At 41.8% G+C, this 26,881-nt stretch overlaps 1 protein-coding gene across 3 annotated transcripts in view; it reads right to left on the bottom strand.

Annotated features, from left to right (window-relative positions):
- The window catches only part of fbln1 (fibulin 1), a 28,777-nt gene extending 3,373 nt beyond the window's left edge, over nt 1-25,404 (bottom strand). The window contains exons 1-16 of one of the 3 annotated variants that reach the window (XM_018675938.2): nt 25,058-25,347; nt 21,278-21,386; nt 19,330-19,459; nt 16,897-17,056; nt 16,347-16,409; nt 16,161-16,247; nt 15,925-16,062; nt 15,666-15,803; nt 15,141-15,284; nt 14,922-15,047; nt 14,654-14,779; nt 13,399-13,518; nt 13,053-13,184; nt 12,827-12,950; nt 7,764-7,909; nt 6,389-6,529 (exon numbers count right to left, since the gene is read on the bottom strand). In XM_018675938.2, the coding sequence (XP_018531454.1) occupies nt 6,389-6,529; nt 7,764-7,909; nt 12,827-12,950; nt 13,053-13,184; nt 13,399-13,518; nt 14,654-14,779; nt 14,922-15,047; nt 15,141-15,284; nt 15,666-15,803; nt 15,925-16,062; nt 16,161-16,247; nt 16,347-16,409; nt 16,897-17,056; nt 19,330-19,459; nt 21,278-21,386; nt 25,058-25,112 (1,939 nt within the window). In that variant the 5' untranslated portion in view covers nt 25,113-25,347. Of the gene's footprint in view, nt 1-6,388; nt 6,530-7,763; nt 7,910-10,681; nt 12,128-12,826; nt 12,951-13,052; nt 13,185-13,398; nt 13,519-14,653; nt 14,780-14,921; nt 15,048-15,140; nt 15,285-15,665; nt 15,804-15,924; nt 16,063-16,160; nt 16,248-16,346; nt 16,410-16,896; nt 17,057-19,329; nt 19,460-21,277; nt 21,387-25,057 lie in introns of those variants that run through there. The other 2 variants (XM_051073203.1, XM_018675939.2) reach the window with 2 other exon arrangements.
- Nucleotides 25,405-26,881: the final 1,477 nt, after the last annotated feature.

Here is a 26,881-nt window from a genome sequence, read left to right as displayed (position 1 = left end):
TTCCGTAAGCTTCCCATCAAAAGCACAGTGGTATCCTCAATGAGGGGAAAGCATCAGCTAACAGCTGGGCCCCAACATACTCACAGTGAACCTGAGGTGAAACCACAACCGCATACTCATCTTTAACATTTCATCCGGGCTGTAAAGGAAAAAACCCAAGAGCCAAAACAGGTTGACTTTGATTGGCTACCCTACCACCTGAGATTCATATAAATAAACATGGGGAGGTTTTCAAAACCCTACAGCTGACAATTTGCCCTTTGACTGAGTTGCAAGGTCATGTCATATGAGGCCTAAAGTGCCCAAGCAGGAGATCCAGTTGTAGCGCTGGAAAGGTTTGCGGTGTGTTTCCATCTCACTGAGGTATCTGCCACAGGGTGCAAAGGTGACCCCGCTGGCTTAAACAGCCACCATCAAACAAACAGCTGTACAATCTGTCCATTCTCCAAAACATTCTGCCACACCATAAAGTAGACCCTTAAGTAGAAAATAGCCTTAAATAAATGCATACTAGTAGCAGAGACACTGCCACAAAACAAAGTGAAGCAAATGCCGGGAGGCATTTGTCATCCTTCATGGCCACGAGGGCTGCAATATTGAAGGGTTACATGTAAACAGTACAATTTCTGGGTTTTCTGGTTTCTACAACTCAGCGAGGAAGTGTATGACAAAATCCAAAATGAACGGGTTTAACACCAGAGACAAATGAAAAGTATGCATTGGCCTCACCACAGTATTGTATAATGACACGCTGGTTGTGGTGCTATGCATGCTCACTGCAGTGAAACCATTGGAGAGTATCCAGGTGGCGTACAAAGTTCCAGTATGCAAAGAGGGTACTGGAGGGCATTCGTCAGCATCATTACGGCTCTAACTGTAATATGTTTCGTATCTAGCTGTATCGCTGATGTACAGCTGAACACTGTTGGCATAAACATAAACACAGCAAAGAGTGCTCTCTTATTCAGTGATTCTTTTTTTACTGCCTGAGACTTTTTCTCCAAAAAATCCATAAAAGCTAGGAGACATGCCAAAGAAATTGCTAACTAGCTCCCTTGTTACCCCATTAGCAAAGCAACCAATTTCAGTTTTGATAACCCGTCAGCATGGCTGAAATATAATCCTTTCAAATTGCCAACATAGTCCACTGTACGAAGAGTGTATAGGGAACAGATCTTGTGTTTACGGCCAGGTCACTGGCCACTGGTACACGGATGGCCAGTAAGGTCAGGCTGTCCAAACACAGCTCTGACCACTCCAAAGAGGGGGTGGCATCCATGCGCACCCCTGCTCTGAAAGGCCAGCATATGTGGCTTGATATTTTAAGGTCAATTAACAGTGAGTCATAGTTACAGATCTCTTAAATGGCCCATGGGTCATTGTTGGACAGTGTCACTCGCTGGATAGTGACATCATTGAAAAGTAGCCATAGGGAATTGGTTGGTTCTTTTCTTGGACTTTCTGTTTTAGCAGTTGTGGGCCAGAGCAGCTGAGATGACATAACATGTGCCATTATCTTTACCACAACCTTTGCACTATATTACAAGTGACGTTTCAAAGCTAAGAGGCATAAATAAGGAGCAGAAAATAGACTTGTCTAGAGTAAATGGGAAGGTTATGAGACAAAAACCTGCTTTGTTTGCATTTTAAAACAGGATATTATATCCTATTCTCCAAAGTACACAACATCTCGATAAGCTTTTAAAAGTATTTTTTATCCATTTTGGCAGTAACTACATGGACATGGATAAAAACAGCATTAATTTTGTGAATTGAGTGATTAACTAAACAAACATTTTAGTTAAAACAAACATTTTCTTAAAATCACAGAACCAGAAGGCAGGGAGTAATGAGGAGTATAATATAATATAATATAATAGATCACCAAAAAAGGGCGGTAAGTGCATTTGATGAATTATTAAGACAGTTTTATTACAAGTAATATGTACTATATGTGTACATAGCACTGTCTTTTTGACTGTGTACATGGTACATGGTTTTCATCGCTATCTCTTCATCAGTACAATGATGGAGGAGGACCACCCGAAGGGAGTACTGAGTGTTTGACTGTGGCGTTGTTGGGTGGGGAAGACCCTGTTTTGATTAACCGTACTAATCTCTAGTGGGACAGACAAGGATTCCTTGTGGGCTTGGCACACTGTGGTAGGCCTGCTGCCATGTCATGATTCATTCAAATGACAAGCACTCAAACTTGAGGAGCTAGTTGTCTGCTTATCTCCACGGCTGTCCTCAACTCCTCACCAGCTCAGCCACAAGCCAGAGCCGCAAGCTCCACTGGCTCTGAAGTAGTCATGTCTCACACAGTAGGCTCACATTCCACCAGCCACTGTGGACGGCTGCACTGACGACCATGACTACCTGCATAGAGACAAACTGTTCACTTCCCCCTCTATTCATCTTACTGTCTGCCTCGCTGGCTGCCAGCCCCTGTGCCAATGCCAACACAAAAGAGATATTTATTCTCTGCACAGGATATAAACCACATAGGTATATTTCCACCTGTACTCTAAAAAATGAATGGAATTTAGCTGCTGTGTCTCAGACTTCTTCAGCTTCTCAAGAGGATGGGTGTGATTTATTAAAGGATAGAATCCTGTAGTATCTGTTGCTGTCCAGTAAGATAAACATAAATACTGAATTTAAAAAAACAATTTTTCGTGCTAAAAGGAAAATTAGACAGCAAGTGATTAATGGTACAGAAAAATCCTTCCACATGACAAATAATTACTCATGAAGAGGAGTCATTTGGACAGATTCGGTGGATGACTAAACATGGCCTGACTGTTTGATTCCGCAGCTGGCTACTTACTCTATTGTACATTCCATTTATGCACATTCATATTGGTCAGCCAGCTGGCTGAGTTAAGTAAAAACATAAGTCACATAATGGTATAATCTAGATAACTTATGTTAACTTTTTCATGGTGAACAGGAGGAAATGGGATTGGTGGGTTGTCACATCTTTTCCCCACATTGAAATGTGTCTCAGCAACAACTAAGTGATGGCTAAAGCAAAAAGAATAAAAGAATGCATGCTCAGAAAACTGACCTTTATGCTTGAAGGTTAAAAAAAGGTAGCCTAGAATACCCTCACTAAAAGTGATCAAAGACATGACGCACACTCACTGAGCACTTCATTAGGAACACCTGTACACCTGCTTATTCAGGCAATTATCCAATTAGCCAATCATGTGGCAGCCGTGCAAAGCATAAAACCTTGCAGATACAGGTCAGGAGCTTCAGCTAATGTTCACATCAAACATCTGAATGGGAAAAAATGTACCCTCATGGATCTCAATTTCAGATGAGGCACACAGATGGTAGGGTCAGAATTTGGTGTCATCTCAAACTGGTTTCATGAATATTACAGGGAGTTGAGCACACTTTAATGGCCTCTCCAGTTACCAGACCTGAATCCAATGAAACACCTTTGGGATGTTGTAGAACGGGAGACTGGCAGCATGAATGTGCAGCTGACAAAGATTCCTTTGACATCCAGAATTTCAAAGCAATGTTTCCAAAATCTTGTGGAATCCATAATGTGAAGACATAGTTTCAGTACAATGTTGCTAATAAAGTGCTCGGTGAGTGTATGTCACCCATGTTGCAGGAAATCCCCCAGACTCGCCCCACACCAACAGAGCCAGTGTTTTCAAAGGGAGGATTCATCTATCCACCTGCTCACTGCCAAAATCAATCATCCCATTATCTACCCTACAAACAATCTGTCCAAAATCAAAAGTGGATGACAGCATTAGCATGAGTAATCCATTCCTCCTCGGTCTTTGTTTCCAAATATGTGGATGATATGACACAAATGTTTTTGTTGTGAGGATGATATATATCTCTTAGTGTGTATCTGTCTACATACCTGAGGGGATTTTGTGTGGTCCCTGTTGTGCTACTGTGGTCGTCATGGGAATTTGTAAGTGTTTGATTGGTTCTGATCATTTTTTCCAAGTGCTGAGGGCCGATTGTGTTTGCACAGATGCATAAGGCTGTCAGGATTGTCATCCAGATGTGACAGTACTGGGAAAGCCAGTGATGGATGACCAGGAACTAGGAAAGAGTGGTGCGGCTCTTACACTATTTGGTGTGCTGTCAGCCAGTATACGTGCGTGCATGCGCGTGTGCATATATGCGCATATGCATACACCGCATGCCTGTGTGTTCAGCCGACTGGTTTTTAAAATAGTGAGTAAGTGAGCAGAACGGAAAAGCGCGTCAGCCAATCAAACCTTTTAAGAATCACTTTTTCAAGTTAGCAACGGATTCTGAGGATTCCTAATTGCCTCTTTTGTCCCTTTCAAAAACACAAAAAGTGGCCAAAAATAATGGCCAAAGTTAGTTTGAGTTCACGCACTTGTTCATTAGTGGAGCCTCAATGTCTGCTACTCTTCACATCCCACCAGGCTGTAATACCACTGTTGGAGACACTGGAGATACTGGAAACTAAGCTTCCTTAAGTGACACGTCAGCGAGCTTCATACAATGGTTACGCAACAGCAGCATCTGTGGGCCAAAGCACCAGCAGCACAACCCACTAAATAAAACCAAGAGGGCCTTCATAGCACCATGGACGCCACACTTCACAGTGAGCAGTCAGTGACCAAAGGCTCCAGTGCACAGGGCCTCAATTTGGATATGTGATGGGCAACTGGTGCTAACATGCAAGAGCTGCATCCAATAAGCATCCAATGGGTTTGGGAGAGAAGTGGCTCCTCACAAACAGGCCTTTCATGTGGTCGTCAGTTTAAGTGCTCTAATGCTCGGCGAGACACTGAGGCCTAGCGTGGGGAAATGGAACAATACATTTAACCACATGAAGCAAAGCACCCAGGATTACTTCTGCACATATTTTCTCTCTCTCTTTCCTCTTTCATTGAATTTCAGTCTCTCACTTTGTCTTTCTCTGCAATTTTATTCCCTCTCCCTTCCTCGCACACACACATACACATACATACTTGCCCCTGCAAATGAGCACCGCTATAAACAGGGAATTTCTCCCAAATCCTCTTTACACACATACACACAGACACACACAGTAGACAATATATCACAAAATAAGGCTTATCACTCAGGCAAAATTACACCATTGCACATTCCAACAAAAACATACCATTATAAGACAGTACAATATAATTATAACTGCTTTTACAGTGAATTATGTGAATTATTGCTGGTAATAAACATTTTATCTTTATGTCTTTGTGTGAATTTGGGTGTGTTTGATAAGCACACATCTGTTTCTGCGTGTGTTAGAGAGGAACACTTGCGTGCGCCCACAATCCGGCCTGAACCAGTGACAGTCACACACTCTCCTCCTCTTTCTCTCCCTTTCATTCTTTAAAGACAGATGTGCGTACTGACAGGCCATCCCCTCATCCATCAGCAAGTAGAAGAAGAAGGAGCAGGCGCTGTCCTTCCACTACCACCCTGCCTGCATCTCAGCACACAACCAAAACAAAAATACCTAGACGGGGCCCAACAATGTGTCATCCCCGCGCTCACAACACCCTTATTCTCCCAGGGCCAAGGCTCAGTTCATCTCTCCCACAGGCGTGCAGCAGCCTTGGGTCACCACCAGACTAAAGGATGGGAATGGCTTCCACCCAAACATGTGTTGTTGTTACACACCACTGGAGATGGTATCTGCAGCTTCTACTTTAACTAGTGCAGGGCTCTTTTTGCATGCTGGCGGTCTCTGAACAGGTAGTTATGATGAACTGCTTGTCAAGTGCAATCACTCATGTGTACGTGCATGTAAATACACAAGTGTAGATTTATACACTCTATTCCTGTACATTCAGACCGCCATAACTCATTGTGGAAAGTAATGATCTGCTTGGGATAAGCATAACCGTGGATAAGTGAATTAAATGGTACTTTGTTTAACCACAAGACTGTGAAAATTGATGCCAAATATTTGGTGAGACAGAAACAGGCCCTCGTCTGTCTCAGAGAGCCACTCAGAGGACAACTCTCCAAAGACACAGACACCAAGAGCCCCCATGAAGATGATGACAGCTACATGATGCCACCACACTGCAGAGGACCAGAACAGGCTGTGTCAGATGTATTTAAGTCAGGAGGGTCCAGACATTCCTTCTGGAAGATTTTTGTCCCTTCTTACTGTGCACATGTGAGTTTGATTTATAAAAAAAAAAAAAAACACATATATATTTCAAAATGAGAAATGAGGTCAGAGAAACCACCAACTTTGTCAAAAAGAAAATGCAATTTCCAGTCACAGAGGCTGTCGGGTGGTACAGGCTGTGTGTTGAAGCTTCCATTGTCAAATGTTTGTGCTCGGTTGGTTCATTCAGACTTCACAACACACTCACTAAAGTAAAATTTCTGTACTCACCCACATACATTCCATTCTCCACCCGCTTGATGATGTCAAAGGCATTATCCACGTTGCCCTCGAGGATGTCAAACTTGACGTCGTAACTGCCTAAGTGATAGGATCCGTAAGCCGGCACTGTGGTTCTCAGGAAAACAATCTCTGTTGGAAGATAACAATTAGACACAAAAAGCTTTTGGAGCCTAAACCCTCATAATCACTCTGGGATTGTGCCGCCAAACCTGTGCCAACTCTTGCATTCCTTTTTTTTTTCTTTCCAAGAGAAAGACAATAAAATGGGAGACGGAAAGGTCTGTGTTTATTGTACACTGAGGGGGTCACAGGAAGGTTGAAGCTTTTCAAACTGTTGTTCGGCTGAAGGGCCTTGAGTCCTTTACACCCCAACTTGGAGCTTATGAGAAATGACGAGAGCTTAACTTCCTGTGACGTTGAGCATGAGTGTGTCTGAAACATGCTCTGCGCGCTGGCCAATAGATGCTTGTCAGCTGTCACTGTCTGCGAGTGATTACCGTGGTTACTCACATGGCACTCAGTCTCTGGTGTGGGCCAGCCAAGCCCAGACTGCATGGAGAACATCATGGAATAGCTAATTTGGGGGGGGGGGGTCAGAGGTGGTCATATGGATTCTGACAACTGCAGGGAAATGCATTTAATGGGAGCTCAGAGATTGAAAGAGATAAAGTAGAGCTGAAGAAAAAAAAAGCTGACGACCACAGTGACACTGAAAAACCTGCAAGTTATCATACTGTCTTCAAATTCATTGTTTCAGATTTTAACACAGTGTTCTGACACAAAATGAAGCCACAAATATGGGGTTTTGTGGGTTAGTGATAATGTAGAGTAGAAGAATATACAAAATACACCTTAAAGCAACAGTTAAACATTTTGGGAAATAAACGTTTTCACATGTTTGCCAGTAGTTAAATGAGAAGATTGATATGGCTCTGTATGGCTCTCGTATCTGTATGGTAGATGATAAGCTGAAGCTAGCAGCTGCTAAATTAGCATAAGGACTGGAAACACGTGGACACAGTATGGCTCTGCCTAAAAGTAACAAAATCTGCATACCATCAACTCTACAGCTCACTAATTCACACAAATGAATTGTTGTTTTTGTTTAGTTGTGCGCTTTAGAGGTGCTGGCAGGCAGGTTTTGTTTCCTTTTTACTGGGCCAGGCTAGCTGTTTCTCCCTGCTTCCTGTCTTTATTCAAAGCTAAGCTAACTGGCTGGCTGATTATCCTACAAATAAGAGAATGGTACTGATCTTCTCATCCAACTGTTGAAAAAAGGCAATAAGAGTATGTCCCCAAATTGTGAACAATTCTTTTCAGTGGAACTTTCTTGAAAGATGAATGTATTTTGGCCTGTACCTACCCTCTGGCTTTGTGAAATCTCTGAAGGTGGGCAAGGAGATGAAGGTGTGGGACACTGAGTGCGTGGGGTCCAGAACGCAGGCGACGTCACTGGGCTGACAGGTCTTTATGCAGCGAATGGTGTCAGAGCGTTCAAGCCTTGCCGCTCTAAAGGAGAGAACAAACACACACACACCCAAAACAAAAAGAAAACACAAATACACACATGGCCTCTGACCTTTAGGTAATGTCTATACAAAGACTTCATAGTCAACCGCATTTTGGTTTCTAAAGCTCACAATAACAGGGCATCCTTGGGAGCAGCCCACTGCGTAATCAAGAACTCAGTGGGACAACTCCAATGGCCGCTATACAAACAATATCTGAACAAGACAGAATGGATACTGGATATAGCAGTCAACATCAAAAACAATCAAACTCTATGTGGTTTGGAAGAATAATAAACCAACAATGGCCAAAGCTCATGCCGAAGCCAGACTTTGTAGCTTGTGGAGACTCGCGCTGCCATTGATGCTTTTCTGATGCACTATTTCAAGCTGTGTGGGAAATGAATTACTGCACTCACAGAGAATGATCCACAACCTGCTCAGGAAAATATTTGGATTTGCTGAGCATCCCCGGCTTCACATCAGATAATCTCTTGAGGAGGATTTATGGGGCAAGGGAGTGTTCTAAAAGACTCCTAAATTGTGAGCAACATGACTAGACAACTCCCCAGCCTCTCCCCAGGGCAGCTCTCATCCTATTATTTAGGGCTTTGTTTATTCCACAGACTAATCAGTGACAGGTCGGAGGGAATGGAGGGCCTCTGCTGGCTCCTAAAGCTAACGCCACCTGAAGTATCACTATTCACTACCTGTCTGCTACATAAGACTTTGAGAGAGGTTTGTAATGCATTAACAACCTCATAAATCATGAGTTTGTCTTTGAAATGATGACGAACTTGCGCTCATGAGAGAACATTTGAAACAAAATAAAAGCCTTGACTTTGACATCCAAGACGTTAAATTCATGCTCGGTCTTTACAAAGGAGACAAGTCAGTACACGGTTATATTGGGTTATGAAAACAGCCAGGTTGCCATGTATAAGTCCAGTTAATGTGCATGGCAGCCATATAGCCACATTGTGAGTCATGGCCCGTGGATCTCTGGCGCTCCTCAGGGGACCTATAGGCTGCAGCTCAAAGCCCAGGCCCGGCTTGGGTTGCAGGGCTCCTTTCATGGAGAGCGAAGAGAGAAGCCCCTGACAAAAAGTCAAGCCACCACTGGGTAGGGGCTTGTAATTAGCAATTAGCGGGTGGGTCCAAGTTTTGCTTTGGCCCAAGCCAAACCCACAAAATGTTCTCCTAGTTTATAATACCACGGCCTGAGCTGCAGAAAGACCCAAGCTGGGCTCTAGAGGATGAGGTGAAAGCTCTGTTGGGGTAGAGAGTAAATTTATGAGAAGATAATGACCCAGGGTGAACTGCCCCCTTACATACAGATGGGCACTTCAAAGCAGGGGCAGCAAGTGGAGCTAATTACAGCTCCATGTCTGTTAATGCATGCATATGTCTGCATCAAAAATGTCTTTATGTGTGTTTTTATGTTCATTTGTGCACGTGTGCCCTCGTGCATGCAAACATGCTTGTGTACATGTGTATGTGCGCGCATGCATGTACATATGCACGTCTTCTTCTTCTTCTCCCCATGCCTCACGTGGCCCAGCCCAGGAGAAAAACCCCAATACTTTCAGACTAGAAAGAAAAACAGACTTTTTGGATGAAAGTCCTCTGGTCAAGCGTAGGGCCTTTTATTTTTTTGGTAATTATTATTTATAGTCGGCACATTGATAACGCCCCAACACAAACACTGCAGGGCATCATTCATTCTGTGCGCGGTGATGTTGCTGTACCACAAATTGTTCAGACCACCGGCCAGAGCCCAGAGCCCCATAACTCAATGTCAAAGGGGAGGAAAAAACCTCCTGTGCGCCACTATGTTCTTATTTTAAGGATATCCCCACTAGGGACCAAGTGCATCCTTACTGGTCTGACAGCTCAGGACAGGAGGAACCTAGGACATCTGAATTTACAGTTATTATAAGCCACAGCCCTCGGGCAGCAGCCTCACAGCATGTCAGACTATTTATACTCTCTCCTGCTGGTGCACATTTCCCTCTTCTTTGCTACTGCATCCCATCGCGTGTCACTTACTCAGCCTTCATTTGGATTATCTGTCTGTCTGGGGTTTACACCCGCAGTATGCAGTGGAAATCTGTGCATTTCACATTAACCCTAACCCAAAATGTAATGGAAGCTAAAGACATGTGCACAAAAATAACTGACAAAGAAAGATGTATTTGCAGTGCAAGGTAGCTGACGTTTGGGAAGTGGTATCATTGTATTAAAAGGTCCAATCTGGCTTTTGGCTAGAATTTAGAGGTGTGGAATTACTTCATGGAATTTCTAAATTGTGAAATTTAAGGTATACACACATATAGTACATTACTGGAGAGTCTGACTCTGACACACCTGGTTTGCTTCTATATTTACAAGCATTACTAAAGCAGGAAATCTTTAACATAATCAGGAAACATTAATAACTAATAATAACTGAAAACATTATTGATAAATTCAATTGTTGTATAGTATTAGTCTATGTATTAAAAGTATAGATTTTTGTTGTCAGATTACCCTTTTTTCAGTCTGATCACAGACTGTAAATTCAATTTTAAATATATGCATTACTACATATTTGTATGCGTCATTGAGTTTCCTCCTCACCAAAGCTGTTGGAATAATAGTAATATGAAACTATGCAAGGAAGTCTTCATGCCTCCATCTGTGATGTGGCCTCACATTCCAGCTGCTCTCTTTGCTGTATTTGATTAAACCCCAGAATGTACCATTATCAAGAACTGGATTTGACTTGAACATGTGTTATTTCTATTTCAATTTTAATAGAAAACTGTTCATCCAACACATAAACCATAAAATACTGCGAAACATCAGACTTTATCATGCAACCATCATCATATTACACTTAGTTGTAGGCAGGCTTGGGTCGTTACCATTTTAAAAGTTACCCTGACCTAGAACGCCACCTAGCGGCTATCACAATGCCTTACCTCCAAGAAGATACATTCAGTTGGGCTTAATTTATACTCCTTAATAATGATCATTAATTCTAGTGTTAAAAAGTTGATTATGTAAAATGGTATAGTACTAAAAACTGTGCTTGTTTCTGATTTTGTGTGCCTATTATATTATTTTTTTTGTCAGATCCACTCTTAAAAAATGATGTGTCATCTTTAACATATGTTTAGTGTGGGACAGAGTCATATTTGTTTTGAGTTATTTAAAAAAGACTCCCTTTGTCTGTTGTAATTTCAAAAATGTTTAATTCCTTTAAAGGACTTCAGGATGTCTATACCCTGATTGTATTTTACATATTTTGAATATATTAAACAAACAAGATGCAACATGTTCATTGGTGAGCTTTGGAGGTGATGGTAGGAAGATTATTATCAATTATGAGATATATTTAAAGACTACAAGATAACGTGCAGACAGGAGGGACTACAGAGGCTATTAGACGTTCACAGCTAGTTTTTGCCCACTGGTCCCCAAGTGGGTTAAACAGGCCCTTAGTGGAGACTATACTTACTGTATCTACATACAGTTTACCCACCTTCTAAGGTAGGGCTAAACTTAATGGCAGAAATTCAAGAATAAAGTAAACATAAATTATGTTTGGTTATAAAGATGAATACTGATAACTGATTGGAAATCATAATTTATATTTATATTTAACTGCATATAACTGTATGCAGTATGTTCTGCAATCATTTATACGTTTCAACAAAGCCTAGACTGCATCAATATACTGTATGTTCATGTCTTATTCTTTTGCGTTGAGGATAAATGTGTGTGTTCTACATGAGGCAATTCATTTAAAATGACACATCCTTTTTAAGAGTTTAGTAACTTATACACTTTTGTTTATTCTAGTAGGGGATTGTAGGGTACTCTGGGCTCCTCCTGGATAACAAACACCAGCACTTTAGCCAGGTAAGTACTGATTGTGCCATAGCGACGTAGCCTTAGCTCCAGAGACAGATCAAAGTCCTGCTGCTTGCTGATGAGCTTTGCCACCGACATCACGCCACCAGTGGCCATCTTTTCCGTCTTGAAGAAACCGTCCTTGTTGCCAGCAGTGATAGCAATCTGGATGTCATCGCCAGGCACGGTGTGCGAGGGGCCCATGCGGAAGATGTTGGTGAAGACGGGAATGTTGGTGGGGAAGGTGAGGTAGTAGTAGGTTATTCTCAGGGGCATGGCTAGGCACTCGACAGACTCATTGCAAAGCAAGCGTTCACATCGACTGCAAAAAGAGAGGGGTGGGGTGGGGGCAGGGGCAGGACAGGACAGGACAAGACAGAACGAAACAGGCACAGAGAGAAAGAGAAAGAGAGACCAGGTGTAAATTTCATTTGCCGTGCATAACATGCAATGGAGGGAACATCAGTCTCAGCAGCCTAGTGCTTGACAGGCCAGTCATGGTGCCCTCTGTGGGATCATGCAAGAAGTTCTGTCACTGGTGCCTCCAAACAAGAATGGGCATACACAGCTTTTACTGAATCTGTGCCATAACTGAGGCTGAAATAAATATTCATGTGCATCATTCTATAGAGAAAAGAGCATGTAAAGAGAACATGCTACAGCCAAATCCTTTCTGAGGTCATTCCAGCATTGAGCATACTGGACATGCAGAGCCTTGATCCATACATATGTATAAAGGTTGGTTTAAAAAGCCTGATATTGTTTGACTGTTGTACCTGTACTCAGAGCCATTACTATGATGACTTTCCAGACATGACTGTGAAGAATGTAGATCTTGCTCCGTGAATGTTTATGTATGTATGGTTTGCTGTTGATGTTTGTATTATTTATGTCCTCTCATTCTCATACATCATACATATTAATTCTCAGCACAGACGATACAATCAAAGTCGTTTCTGTTCATGAATGTGTGTCCTACTCATCCAAGTGTTCACAAAAGAGACACAATCCAGATACTCACGTTTCTCCAACGCGCCGGTAGTTGTTTGGACACTCGAAGGACAGGCATCTGAATCCTCCCTGTACATTAAAGCAGCTCTGATTCTCTGCGCATGTGTGCGTTCCTGTCACGCATTCATCAATATCTGGGAGCAAAAAAACAAAAAGTGGAAAAAGGTGTTTTCGAAACATCCGCGAAAATAACTTGCAGACATTGCTAGCCTGGTGTTACAGTGAAGACAGCTCACCCTGGCAGCTGCGCCCATTGAGTGCCAAGGTGTAGCCACTGACAGGACAGGAACAGTGGAAGCTGCCAGGCGTGTTGTGACAGCGATAGGCGCAAATATGACCTCCAGTAGGCAGGGCACACTCATCTATATCTAGAAAGGTCACAGAGGCAAATAAAAATCACACCAGAGAAAAATTGTGTCCTTTAACATGTTATAATGGAGTGCTTATAAACCCTGCAGCTGTATGCTTACATGTTATCACAGTGCATATATCAATACATAGTAGAGCATAGCTCAACATAATAATCACATTGGGGAATCTGCTATACTTTCAGGATATTATTCATCCAAGTTTCCATTTTACCTTCACAAGTCATGCCATCAATGTCGCTGAGCTGGTATCCTCGGCGACAATAACACTGGTAGGAGCCATACACGTTGGCGCACTCTTGACTGCATGGGTTGCTCTCACATTCATTCAGATCTACATAAAAAGGTTATTACGAGACATTATGAAATCTATCCTACAAACAAGAGAAGAAGAGAAGAATAAAAACACTACCTTTGCAGAGAGGTCCAAATGCATCTAAAGAGTATACAGCTGAATTTACAATTATAAACTTGGTTTTGATGTGAAGGTGGTAAGTGCCATAAAAATGTAAAGCCTAGGTATTACTAGAGTATTAGAATGAGCAACATCATATTACAATTGTGGGATATATTCTTCACAACACACAATATGTTCAAAGCTTGCTAGGAAACCCTCTGTAAAATGCATACCATTATAATAGACTCCCTCTATAAACTGAAAGAATAATGCAAAGAATTTATCATATCATACATAAGTACAATATTGCAGGCAGGGGGAGAGAGATGTAATATTTTAGGGGCAATAAATAAATTTGGAAGACTCTTTTGTCTAAAGCAAATTACATTTTATACCCCCACATTGTCATGACTCTGCCTCTCTCTCATCTCCTGTGTTTCCTGCTTCAACTCACTTGAGTTTCTAGTTCTAGTCCCCTGTTTGTCTATCTCCCTGTTTGTGTGTGTGTGTGTATGTAATGTCTGGGTGTGGTTATCCAGTTGCCTTTTGCTGCCAATTCACCTGCACACCTGAGATCCATTCACTAATCAACCCCAGCCACTAATCAGCGCCAGCTGTATAAAGACCCCAGTTCTTCACTCCAGTTTTTCCCAGGTCATTCAGTTCACCTCTCTGGTTTTAATGCTACAGCCAGAAACTCAGTTTATGTCAATGATTTCCTCATGTTTGCCTGAATTGTGTAAATTCTACATTTGCCTGTGAACCTTTCAAGCAGTGTCTCTTGTCTATGCTCTGCTTTTCAGTCCAAACTAACTAAACCTAACATACATACACACACATCAGGAGAAATTTAGGGTTAGGTGTCTTGCTTAAGGACCACCAGCCACCAGTCTGACCCACCCAGGCCTATATTTTTAATTACTAACAAAGTAAAGAAGACCTTGTTGCCACAGCAGGTAGCAGAAAGATATGTATCTGCTCTCATGGCCAGAAGGTCCATCATACTACTGAATCTGAGTTTCTGTTAAACCAGTCAATGAGAGTATACAGTATGTTTTTGGATAAGATTTACCATCACAATTCCTGCCATCAGCAGCGAGCTTGAACCCTGTCGTGCAGCTACACTTGTAAGATCCCAGAGTGTTCTCACACTTATGAGCGCACAAACGGCCAGGGTAGTGCCTGCATTCATTAATATCTAAAATACAAAGTGAAAAATTCCACAGTAAGATGATGAAATCATGACAAAATTCCCTCATACACATTTTGACCAGTAGCACAATATTAGTAGACAACGTTTTATTTACATGCATGACTGTCAAGATCTGTTAAATTCTTACCCTCACAAAGCCGGCTGATGCTGTTGAAGATGTAGCCACTCTCACACTCACAGCGGTAAGAGCCCACCTGGTTGATACAACCATGACCTGCACAGACCTTTTCAGGGCCTTTACACTCATCAATATCTGTGGACAGGAATGTACATGTACCATGATACACACCTCAGGGAGTTTAGTAGGATGCTTTGTATCTAGGAATGGTGAGTTGTTCAGCCGTACCAACACAGCGTGTGCCGTCTTCATTGAGGTGGTATCCTCGACCACAGTTAACAGAGTTCCTCTGGCAGATGTAGGAGCCGACTGTGTTGATGCAGACCTGCCCTCTGTGGCATGGACCCGCCTGGCTGACACATTCATTTATATCTGAAAACATAGGCATGGATGACATCGATAAATTATGAAAAAATTGCTCTGATTCATCTTCCCCAATGTCATTTCATGTATAATGCACTAGACTCCACAAAGTGTTATAATTATTTAAATCTAGCCATTTTCTGCCAACATGCAGTAGAATTAGACAGTGATATTAGTGAACATGCAAAACTAATCATGTTTAGTAGTTGTCTAGATATGTTGCTCTGAACCAAAATAAAGGGTGTACCTACAGGTAAAATAAATGTAGTCTGCCTGCACTTAAAATGAGCTTATATACACACCTAAAACACAACAGATACCATGAATGGCAAAGAAAAGCCATGGATGGGACACTTCTACACTGCAATTTATCATGGTGTAGATTCTTACCAATACAGTTGCCCAGAGCATCCTGGATATAGCCATCCCCACACTTGACCTTGGGAATACAACGGAATGACCCCTGGGTGTTTTGGCACTCAAATTCTGGGCCACAGTTATGGATACCAGTCTCACACTCATCAATATCTGGATGAAGAAATCACAGCAGAATTGTCACTGAACACACTGTGAAAATCAAAAACATGATTCAAATTTATGTTATCCACTTTCATAGTGTCTCCCCACAAGACCAGTCAGTTTAACTGACCCTTGCAATTGTTGTTGTCTGTCAGTTCATAGCCAGTCCCACAGCTGACCTCTCTCTGGCAACGAAATGAGCCCTCTGTGTTGATACAACGCTCTCCTCCCCGACAGTTGCTGGCTCCCAGCAAACACTCATTGATATCTGAGGAGAGGAGACGACACATTTCTCTGTGAAGATTCTTAACATTAAAATATCAACCTTCAAATTGGAAGATGGAAAGGGGTCAGAGGGCCACTTACCCTCGCAGCTCTTTCCATCTGGTTTGAGTTTGAAGCCTTTTAAACAAGCACAAGTGTCTTTGCTGACACAGCTATGAGCACATTTCCCTGGAAAGGCAACACACACATGCTGATACCTGATCACTGCATTTTCAAGGTTAAATCAGTTAAGTGTAAACTTTTATTTATTGGCTTATTATACTATACCTTCACACTCATCACTTAAGACTGAATTATCTCCGTTTTCGTTGGTATCATCCTTGTTTGGTACTATGTGAGAGAGAAATAAAGCATGTGTATTCATATTATCACATCCTGACACCTTATGCAGTATGTCTGAAAGTGCAACCTTATGCCATCCAAAAAATTAATAAATCAACTGCAAATGATGATAATTTTCAAAATCAATAATCTGTTGACTTATGAACCTGGTATGCTTGTATTTAGATGTGAGGAAAAAGATGAATTTATCCAATCACTCGTGATCTCCAGTGAAAGCAAAAGGTGAGGACCATGTGCATCCACCAGGGGGCAGCGTGGGCTTATGTTTGACAATACTAGTGGTACTCTGAGTTCTCCACCTAATTTTTCTTTTTTCTCATGTACATCCTACAATATTGTGGTGGTTTTGCACAGGTTTTCTCTCACTGTATTCTGTCTTTCTACCCTTACTGTTAAGTTAATCAGCCACACTGACACAATTAAATGTGGGATAGAAATTGCCCTACTGCATGACTGTTGTTATTTTTTCACCCACGCTCAGTTTGTCCTGTGGGTGCTGTCTGGTTATCTGGGACTCCATCCACGCTGCAGGCCCGGGACACCAGGCCACACTGGTATCCCACAGACAGGCTGTTATCAAAGGGTAGGCCCTGATCCTGAGCCGTCTTCCCCAGAAGACAACAATCACAGCACATCTACAGAGAACAGAATTCAAAAGAATATATAAGATAGAAAAGAACATAGACAAGTAAATAACTTCAAGAGAAGCATGTCATTCTTAAACCAAAAATTGGTGTACCCTGGAGAAGGGAAACCAAAAATGTAAAGAAAGAAAAGGGAAAGAAGATTGTGAGATGGGATGGTTGGCAAAATACTGTAGGTAGACGATACAGACTGACAAATGAGGATGAGGTGATTCAGACAGACAGACAGACACCCAAGCTTTCAGTTAACCAGATGGACAGAAAAGGAGGCTGACTTATGAGACAGGCCAACTGACAGGCTCTAGATAGACAGACAGACAGACAAGACTAGAGAGGCAGTAAGTCAGTAAGAAAGATGGACAAGCAGACAGTAATGAGATCATCATCCCCTCTGGCTGAAGCATGCTCAATCAATCATTATAGCAGCCTGGCAATGTCAGTCAGGGAGGGGGATGAGAAGTGCAAAGTGTGGAGGATGGGTGTGTTAGTGTTTCGGTTTGGACAATGAGGGCATATACCTGAAATCTGACAGTCTGTGGTGTACATGTGTAGTAATGGTAGTGATTGCAAGACTGAGCAGTGAACACTTGCCACCAGCTCTTATAAGTTGTGTACCCATGGTTGTTATCCGCTGCTCTGTCTGTCTATGTCTTAATGTATGGGCACATGCTAGTGTGGCCTTGACACTGACCTAGATAACTTTTAGGTTTTCAGGAAAGAAAAACTTTTCAGAACAATGTTGAGTAGTGGCTGGATAAAATGTAGGGCTCTGCATGTATGAAACGGTGCACAAAAAATGTGACCGCAAACACTTAACTCCTATAACTATCCTAAGGCAGGTCAAATGATGTTGCATTACTTGTCAATCTCCGAGACGAATCCGCAGCAGAGAATTATCACCTGACTCTGCTGTTCCCCTCAGCTCTACAGAGTTCTAAAGTGATGCGTTGAGACGTCTTAACGCGTAATGCGTCAACATGTTCGGACGTCCAAGGGTTTTAAAGCATTGCAACAGAACAGAATAACATGGCCAAAAGTGTTTTTTTTTTTTTTTTTTTTTTTAATCCACTAAGGTGCTGTTTTCGCATCCAAGGGCACGATAGTATGTTACCCAGTCAGTAGTAGTTAAGTTTGATTAAATATAAAGAATTGTAATTTTATGGGCTGTTGTTGGACAGTTTAGCTAACACCACTTGTCATGTTGCCATAAGAATGGTAAATAGTCATGGAGGAGTGAGTAGAGTTACAGTGTAACTTTCCTGTTACTCATATCCTCATAGAGAAACAGCATATAAATAGTAAATATAGTACATGAAATAAAGCCACATGGTACCTATGCTAATAGCATGAGGACAATGAGCCCATTCTAGTGTCTAGTGGGGACAGGTAACAAATACTATTGTCAGTGTTGTAGCAGGTTTTTATTAATGCTTTCAATTAGATATTTTAAATTTACAATTAGATCTATGTGGTACACTTTGCTTAATAGTAAAATGTAATGTCCAAATAATTTGCATACATATTACATATAATGTCCTGGGGACGGAAATGGCATCCATTTGGCAAGATGGCCCAGTGACAAAATGGTCAAATACACCTGACTTGACCATTATTTTATCCATTAGAGTGGGTGAAACAGTCTCCCTCTTATCTCTATAAGTCTTTTCTTTTATTCACCTCACTTTTATTCACATTGAAGTACGAGCCACTACCTGCACTTTACAGCTGATCAAGTAAAGACAAGCTGCCCCGTTGACAATTATCTCATCCTGTCAAGAAAACGCACCAACTTGCATCTCCACCTTGCCAAGCATTTATCTTCAAGATGTGTTGATGTGCAGGATGTTGTGAAAATAATGGGGCACACAGAGGGTTGGGTAGAGATGGAATAAAAGCACAGAAAGGCAAAAAAAGTGCTGGGACGTCAGCCTGAGGAAGATTCGAGAGTCAGAATTTATAATCTATTTGACAGCAACAAGCTCCATTCCTCCCTGGAGTGACATGCCTCATCCTGCTCACGGCACGCACACACACATACACACAAAAAACACATACAGTTACACATCATCACTCTCATCAATCATTTGCCTCCAATCTGGCTGTCCAGCAGAGTGATATACTGTACACTGATTGAGTAGAGGGAGGTTTTTCGTGCACACAGTAATTTCATTCCTTCTTTTGTGTCTGTTGACAGTATTTCTGTTAGTAAGGCACACATACACAAACATTTGCATATGTATGTGCACATCTAGGTACAAACAGACCTTTGTAGTCTTGGTCTCGCAGGTGTTGGTAAATAAAGAATCGCAGGCTCCTTGCTCTTTGGCCAAGTTGATACCAGTGGTGCACATGTTATCCTCAAGCACTGTTACACAGCACTGTTCCTGCACTATCCTGTCAGCGAGAAAGAAAAAACGCAAAACACAGGCAGTGCATTTATTCTCAGCTCTATCAATAATCTTCTCGGTGCAATACGACTCTGCCTTAAAGTGTAGCCCATTAAAATCAGCCCGAGGCGAGCCTGATGGGGATCTCAGAGTTGTCACACTAAAAATGCATGGATGAGTGGGATGAGTAAGTCCTGTGTGGATTCATTGGAAGTTTATTGTGTTTTGCAACGCTGACATCACTGGATTTAAACTGGGTTGAGCAGCACTCCCTGAGGCCTCCATTCTGTTGTTTTAGACCGCAGTTAAACCAACATTTTACTCCCAAGATTAACATTTGTCCACCTCCACGCATCCTTACTCATGGTGGGATTGTGGCTTTTTGAAGGCATTACTCTTATAATGATCACTGAGACAAACCACTCCCTTAAGACAAGCATGCTGTGTCTTGTAAGAATGTAGAACAGTTGGCCACTAATTGGGTGAATAACAGTTGCAAGTATAGTTTGCTTGGGCTCAGTGATGTCACCAGGGCAAAATATTTCCACTAATTTCCTTAGAAATCAGTGATAACATGTTACAGATGGGATTTAAAACATTTCTATTAGCATTTAGGAACATTGGTCCAGATTAGAAAATACTTCAACTGAACTTGATCTCTGAGCTCACTGCAAAGAAGGATCATATAATGTATATCTCCATAGGAATCAATAAAATACTGTATGTTTTAATGTCAACCTTTATCTGGGAGAGACACAGACTTTTACACAATATCAGTTACTTAATATTTCAGTAAGATCAAGTTTCATTGTATTGTCTAGCATTTGCCATCTGTTAGTGCAGTCCAATCAGTTAAGAGTGGGTGACTGTTTCTGTCTGGCTCGGATCTCAGTCTCACTGCAATTCTACAAGACAGAAAGCATAAAACGCCACCCCCTCACATCTCCTCTCTCATTTCCAACAAGCCTCTTTATCAACTCTTACCAGAAATCTCTTTCCACATAAACCTCTGTGGATCTCAAATTCACGTCAAAGCACACACCTCCTCTGCAGAACCTTTTAAGGGCACAGTCGTGCTCCTGTTTTTCTTTTCTCTTCTCGTCTCTCCTCTCTTTTCGTCCGGACTTTTTTTTTTTTTTTCCTCTGGTGTCTGAAGTAATCGTTCAGATTTCCTGTTATTGCCTCTCTCCATCCTCCCTCTATGTCGCGTTTCACCTCTAAGGTATTTCCTGGGTTTTGAAACAGCCCCTCTTCTGACACCACCCCCCCCCCCCCCACTCCCCCACCCTTTTCTACCCCCCAATTACACCCTGCTCCCCCACAAACCTCTGCCCTTTTCCTCTCTTCCCCTCAGACTATAATTTAGACAAATTTGGGATCACTTAGGGTGGCTATGGTAAATGTGTTTGCCATCAGTGTTCGCAGCAGCAGATCTCCCTGGCTTATGAGCCCTGAACCTGTGGCAGCACACCTTCTAGGGTTACCAGCAGACCTGTTATTATCCCATCACTATTAGTGTTTCCCGCTCTCACGTGAAGTGAATAATGTGCCCGGAGATTTATGGGAGTAAGGTAAAGCAATCTCACATTAAGGGCCTACAGACATTTCCCCCATACATGGCACAGGCCAAATCCCTCTGGGCCAATACTGCAGGAGCTTCTGTGGTGCAGATAGAAAATGTTAGGATTGTGACAAAGGGTGCAGCAGTTAATGACCTGTAAATCTGAATAAGCCCCAGGGCAAGTCTTCTAACAGATCGCCCTTAGCCTTGCAGCGTATAGATTTGTGATGAGTGAGAGCAAAGTAGCACACGGCTCCTGCTTACCTGCATGTGGTTGACTCAGAGATGAGAGGGAGGGATGCACAGTCCTCGTTATCTCTGCCACGCTTCTGTCCATCTTTACAGCAGTCCTCTATTGAGATCTGCTCTGCTCCTACAGACATTAAAAACATTTTAATTTTTGCATGTGTGACCAGGTAAAAAAAAAGGTGATAAATCCCTGCATGTCCTCAAGACATTTTCATATCTGGCATTATCTGATCATTCGCAGTGATAGAACCCCCAGGTAGATAATGACAGCTGGAGACATGTAGGCCGCAGACATTTAGCACACCTGCCTGCACACACAAAGTGGTTTATACACTCGTCTTGAGACTATGGTTTTGCACCCTTTACGCCACTCATGACTAGCTAAATATATCAAATGGCACAGTCATAAGCATTGTCTTATGATATTAAACGTTATTTCTATGACTAACATGCTTTCTATTGGCAAAAATGAAACATACTGATTGAGACACTGTTTTTGCTTAATTAAGTGAATTACTCTGATCAAATTTGGATATCAGACCCAAACAAAAGAGAATCTTGCCAGTGTGTCAAGGGCAAGTTGCCTAGCATTCTCTGAAAGATGGAAAAACAAAATTCAAAATCTGTTTGGGAATTTAAAGTGCCTGTAGGCGTCTTTTTTGCCAAAGACAATGAATGATGGATATGTTGTTGCAGACATAAGAGAGGCTTTTTTTTTTTTTTTTTTTTTTTTTTTTTTTTTACTGGAGCACAACCAGCTCTGTGGTGATCTGGCTGTTTATTCATGTGGATTAGAGAGCGTGGATTGCCTCAACTCTGTAAACAATCAGCCGACGCAATCATATCAAGTACATTCATTCGCCTGTGGTTTGTGTGATCTGCCAAACGTGAAATAGCTCTGGCAGATCAGCCCCTTGGACATTTTCTGCCTTCGGCTCACACCGGGATCAGTGCGCCAAATTGTTATTAACAATAAGTCCCCCGAGACAAAAAAAAAAACCAACTCACCGTGAAATAAATTTTGTTGATCCACTGTAATAGAATATGAGTTGTTGCTGGTTAGTGACTGAATGTTTTGAATTATTGGAAATAGTGATTGTGAAATGTGCTGAACAAATCCATCTGTTTGAGACACAGCGTCTGCCGTGACAAGTCTGGCAGGAGTCAGCAACGTCAGACAGTAAGTTAGATTAGGTAGGGAGGACAAGTGTCTGGAATAGCAGTCCTCGGTTTTACAGACTTGCTGCTCTCTCCCAGAGGGGCAGCAGGAATTTTATTATAACCATTAAATCAAAGATGAGGAACTAGCAGGAATAGTCATCATCACAGACAGTTTACTGCACTGATAAACTTCATAACAACACAATGTAAGCATTATAATGAAACACAGTTTCTCAGAATAGTTTGCAGGTTTCTATAAACCCGGTTCTGTAGCCAGGAGCAAGGTTTGAGCAAGATATAACAATGACTAAGAGTTTATTGAAATGAATATGTGTGGTTTTTCCTGAGAAAAGCAAGTCAGTCTACAGGTAATCAAAGCACAAATTAAAACATTGTGACCAGTGCTACTACATGAAGGATGATTAACCTGGCAGACCAGAGTGAATATGGACAGAGGATTTATTACTAGGCAACCACATTAGCTGACTCACTACTGACTTCTGGAAGTCTGGCACATCCCAGAATCCTCTGGCCAATAAACCTTGTAGCAGCTGGATGAAATGAGATGGCATTTTAAAAGCTTTTCACATGGGCCTACCAAGTAGGCTCTCTTGGAGTCTCTCTCTCTGTCTGCAAATTTTAAAGACCCCTATCTGCAAGGTAACACCATGATGTTCCAGTGAGACTGTAACAAAATATTTTGCTGGCAAAAAGCTACAGTATAAATTTGCACTGCATGCCATTAATGCCTCATATAAAGGTGTTAATGACCAAATGTCAAATATCATCATGGAGTGGTTATTCCAACTCTGCATAAGTTGTCCAAGTTTTTCTTTTTGTTTTTGATCATTACCAGTAATTGACACCCTCTTGCCAAAACACCCAATTTGTATTGAAACTGGAAAGTCATCCAAGGAGCACCTTTCCAAATTCCACAAAATAACTAATCACCTTTGTGTCCAGGGTACAGTAAGTATATTTTTAAATGACAGGAACAGTTGGTCCCATACTTTAACTGCTCCCAGTGATCTGTTCTGGAGATTTCTCCCCACAGTAGCTCTCTGCTGATAACTAACTCTAACCCACTAGGCATCACAGAGTGATTCCAACGCCACCACTGTCTGCTGCTTTACAAACCTAAATTGAAAGACCAGAAGTGCCTTAAAATTGTGTAGTGCTGTTTTATCAAGAGAAGCAAACCAGGCGCAGCAGTTCAGCAGTTCTCCAGTCTAGATGCAGTTCTGCCACAGTTCTGTGTCTCTGTGATGCATTGTCTGTCTGGAGAGGGCTGATTTCCATCTTGGATGGCGGTGCTGGTTGTGAGGGCCATTCTGTCTTGGCAGAGCAGCACATGGCTTGCCTGCGTCTAGACGCCTCATGTAAACAAGGCTTAATGAGCCCACTGGTGGAGCTCCGCCCAAACAGAGTAGTTGGCCAGTCACAGTAGTGTGCATCTCTTTCACTGGCTGCACTCGGGGCTTTTATTTAAAGGTTTCTGTCAATCTTGGTGATATAATAAGGCTGTTAAACAAGGGGTAGATGTTTTTTACTCTCTGTCTGTTTATCCACATCAAAATACTGATGTTATAATCTCTCTACGAACAGGTCTTTATATGACCCACATGGGTACTTCTGGGAACTTTGGTCATGTAACTAGTTGAGCTGATAGCTGACTGAATTTTACTCCAAACTAACCTGTGACACAACCCCCAACACTGAAGGCAGCTTAGAAAAAAAGTGGCCCTGCTGACTGTGAAAATTGCCCCATGTGTGACCAAGGGACCATGAGCATTTGGATTTGCCTCATCCCTACACCTTGGTGACCCTGCTGTGGGCACTCAAGTATAAATCACACCCATCTGTCTAGACCATCATGTCCTGGTGAGACACCGGTCGTTCTGACATAGCATCACAGCATACCAAGGTACTTGGCCTTTGGCCTGTAGGGCAGGAAATACAGAAACCAGGGTAGTGAGAACTCTCACTTATGTACCAACTTAAATGAAACTGCATTTTAACACTTGTCTTTCATCACTATGTCAATCAAGCTGAATCTAGGCAAAGGCATAAACAAAATGCAAATGAATGAAAAAGCGAGTTTCATATGGTTTATGATATGACATTTTCATAGTAATGAGGTATCTGGATTTTGTAAGACACTGTGCAATGTGCACAGAGTTTGTAGCTGCTAGAAATGATTCATAACACTTTATATCACTTCCTACATTATATGTTCTTAAGGGGAAACAAATGAATAAAATCCCCCTAAATGTCATCCCCCTGAATCAGTAATTGTGTTTCGTGACATATACGCAATGAAATCATGAAAATTTTAATCCTACTCTATGTCAATACAGACCTGCAAGACTATAAAGCACCCAACTTTGTAAACTGTGCTTCCATCGCATGCCCCAACTAGTCCTATGACAAATTCATCACCTCTCCCTGTCTCACTCTTTGTCTGTTATCAGTTTGATTCTCACTGTAAATTCCTGTGAAAATATCTTGGAATTTATCATTCACCCACATAAATATCACATTACAGTGTCATTGTTTAACTTGGTTTGGCCTCTCCTAATTAAAAGTCGGCACGTAGTTGTGGTCTGTACAGTTTCTTAGAGAAAGATAACTCACCTTGGCCAAGGAGAACTCCGAACAGAGAGCAGAGCAGCACCACGCGCGGACCCATTGAATGAGGAGAGATTCTACTAAACTGCTGTTTTAGTAGGTGTCCGAGCGTTTTAGCGTTTTGAGCTTCCCGATGCGGTTTTTTTTTCCTGCGTGGTGTGTGAATACACTGCAGTGCTCCTTTAAAAAAGAAAGACTGAGTCCGCGGAAAAGAGGTGGATGTGATGGAGTTGTGCGAGTCGCAGTTGCAGCGTGACTGGAGGAATGAGCGTCTAATTATGGCACTGTGAGGGGCGGGCTGGGGCCACAGTCACCGACTTATTACTAATCAAACATTTTTTTTTTTCTGTAGTAAATCCAAATTAAAGCCATTTACAGTATATTGCAATTATAAAAAATCATTTGGCTAACATGTCAACTGGGACTTATTGGTAACAAATAGTAACTTTATACTGTCATTTATTACTATAATTTGACAGTAATGCTTCTAGAAAAAGGTCAATCCTTATAAAAAAAATTGTATGACTGATTGATTGGAAATTATAAGACCTGAAATACTACCTAGTAAGCTGCCATCACTGCCTACAGGAGAAACTGCAAGTGTCTTTGGGCTACTGTGCAGCAAAGTATGCACACATACATGGAAACTGTCTTCCCATCAATAGCAAAGTAGACTTTCTCTGTCTGTGACTAATGACTGTACTGATTACTCAACATCTGGAGCTGGTTTTGAGGTATTTTAAAAATCTGTTGTGGCTATGTCCAGACTGTAAGCCTTGAAACCTTTTGGATATCTCAGTTAGGGGAAATAGGGGGAATCAAAAAATAAATATTTTCACTACTGTCTGCAAATAACTGCAGTTATTCACTGCTACATTTGGGTTTGCTGCACCTAAAAGGAGATGATAGATTTAATTGGAACCTGGCTCTGCACTGTTGCATCCACCCTCAAATTTTAATCCTCACTGATATCTGCACAGCAGTATTACAGGTCCCTGTAGGCTCACTACTGAGCTTATTTTTCATTTCAGTTACTAAACTTCACAGTTGTACCAAAAAAATGAGGCTTTTGCTCTCAAAGTTAATAAATTAAAGCTTTTGTAACAGTGCCACAGATGTGGGCTCACTGTCAGCCAAAGTGATCATGAACTGTGAGAAGGAGCTGGATATAAACAAGTCACACACACATGCACATACACACACAAGTCTACCAGAATTGGCAAGAAGTGGAGAAATAATTGCTAGACTGCATTATAAACATTTTGTACCAACTAAGGCCCTCTGCAAATTCAATCAGTCTACTGACTCTGGGCATGGTGACAGAGAGAGGTTAAATTATCTTCTAATCAGAGCCATATGTCTCCACCACCAGTCTAGCCAGTCTAGAAACATCACCAAGGACTTGATATCGGGATACCACAGGCATACAGGGTAGCCCACAAGTCTATGGCAGTTATAAATGGGTAACTGCACTGTAAAAGTGTGGTGTGTGATGAGTCGCGTCTCAATCTCTGCGCTCTTCAGCGCACCACAGCCTTCCTATAAGAGAAGCCTGGCAAGAAGATGAAGAAAGTTTAAACAATGAAACTAATGTATTGCAAAGAATTACATTTGCCATAAAAAAATAAATTGTACATTTAGTAATGGTGTTTGTATGGCTCCCAGACAGCCACTTGTCTCCATTATTTCACAGTACAGTATGGCAATCGGGGTGGGGATTTAAGCTTGAACTGTATGTTATTTATCTTCCTTATTTAGAAAATACAACTGCCTTTTTCAATAAATACATCAATACATATTCTGGATTCCATTTTTTCTAATAAATCTACA

Source organism: Lates calcarifer, linkage group LG10, assembly GCF_001640805.2.
Source record: "Lates calcarifer isolate ASB-BC8 linkage group LG10, TLL_Latcal_v3, whole genome shotgun sequence".
NCBI lineage: Eukaryota > Metazoa > Chordata > Actinopteri > Centropomidae > Lates > Lates calcarifer.
This window is presented reverse-complemented; position numbering and strand designations above follow the sequence as displayed.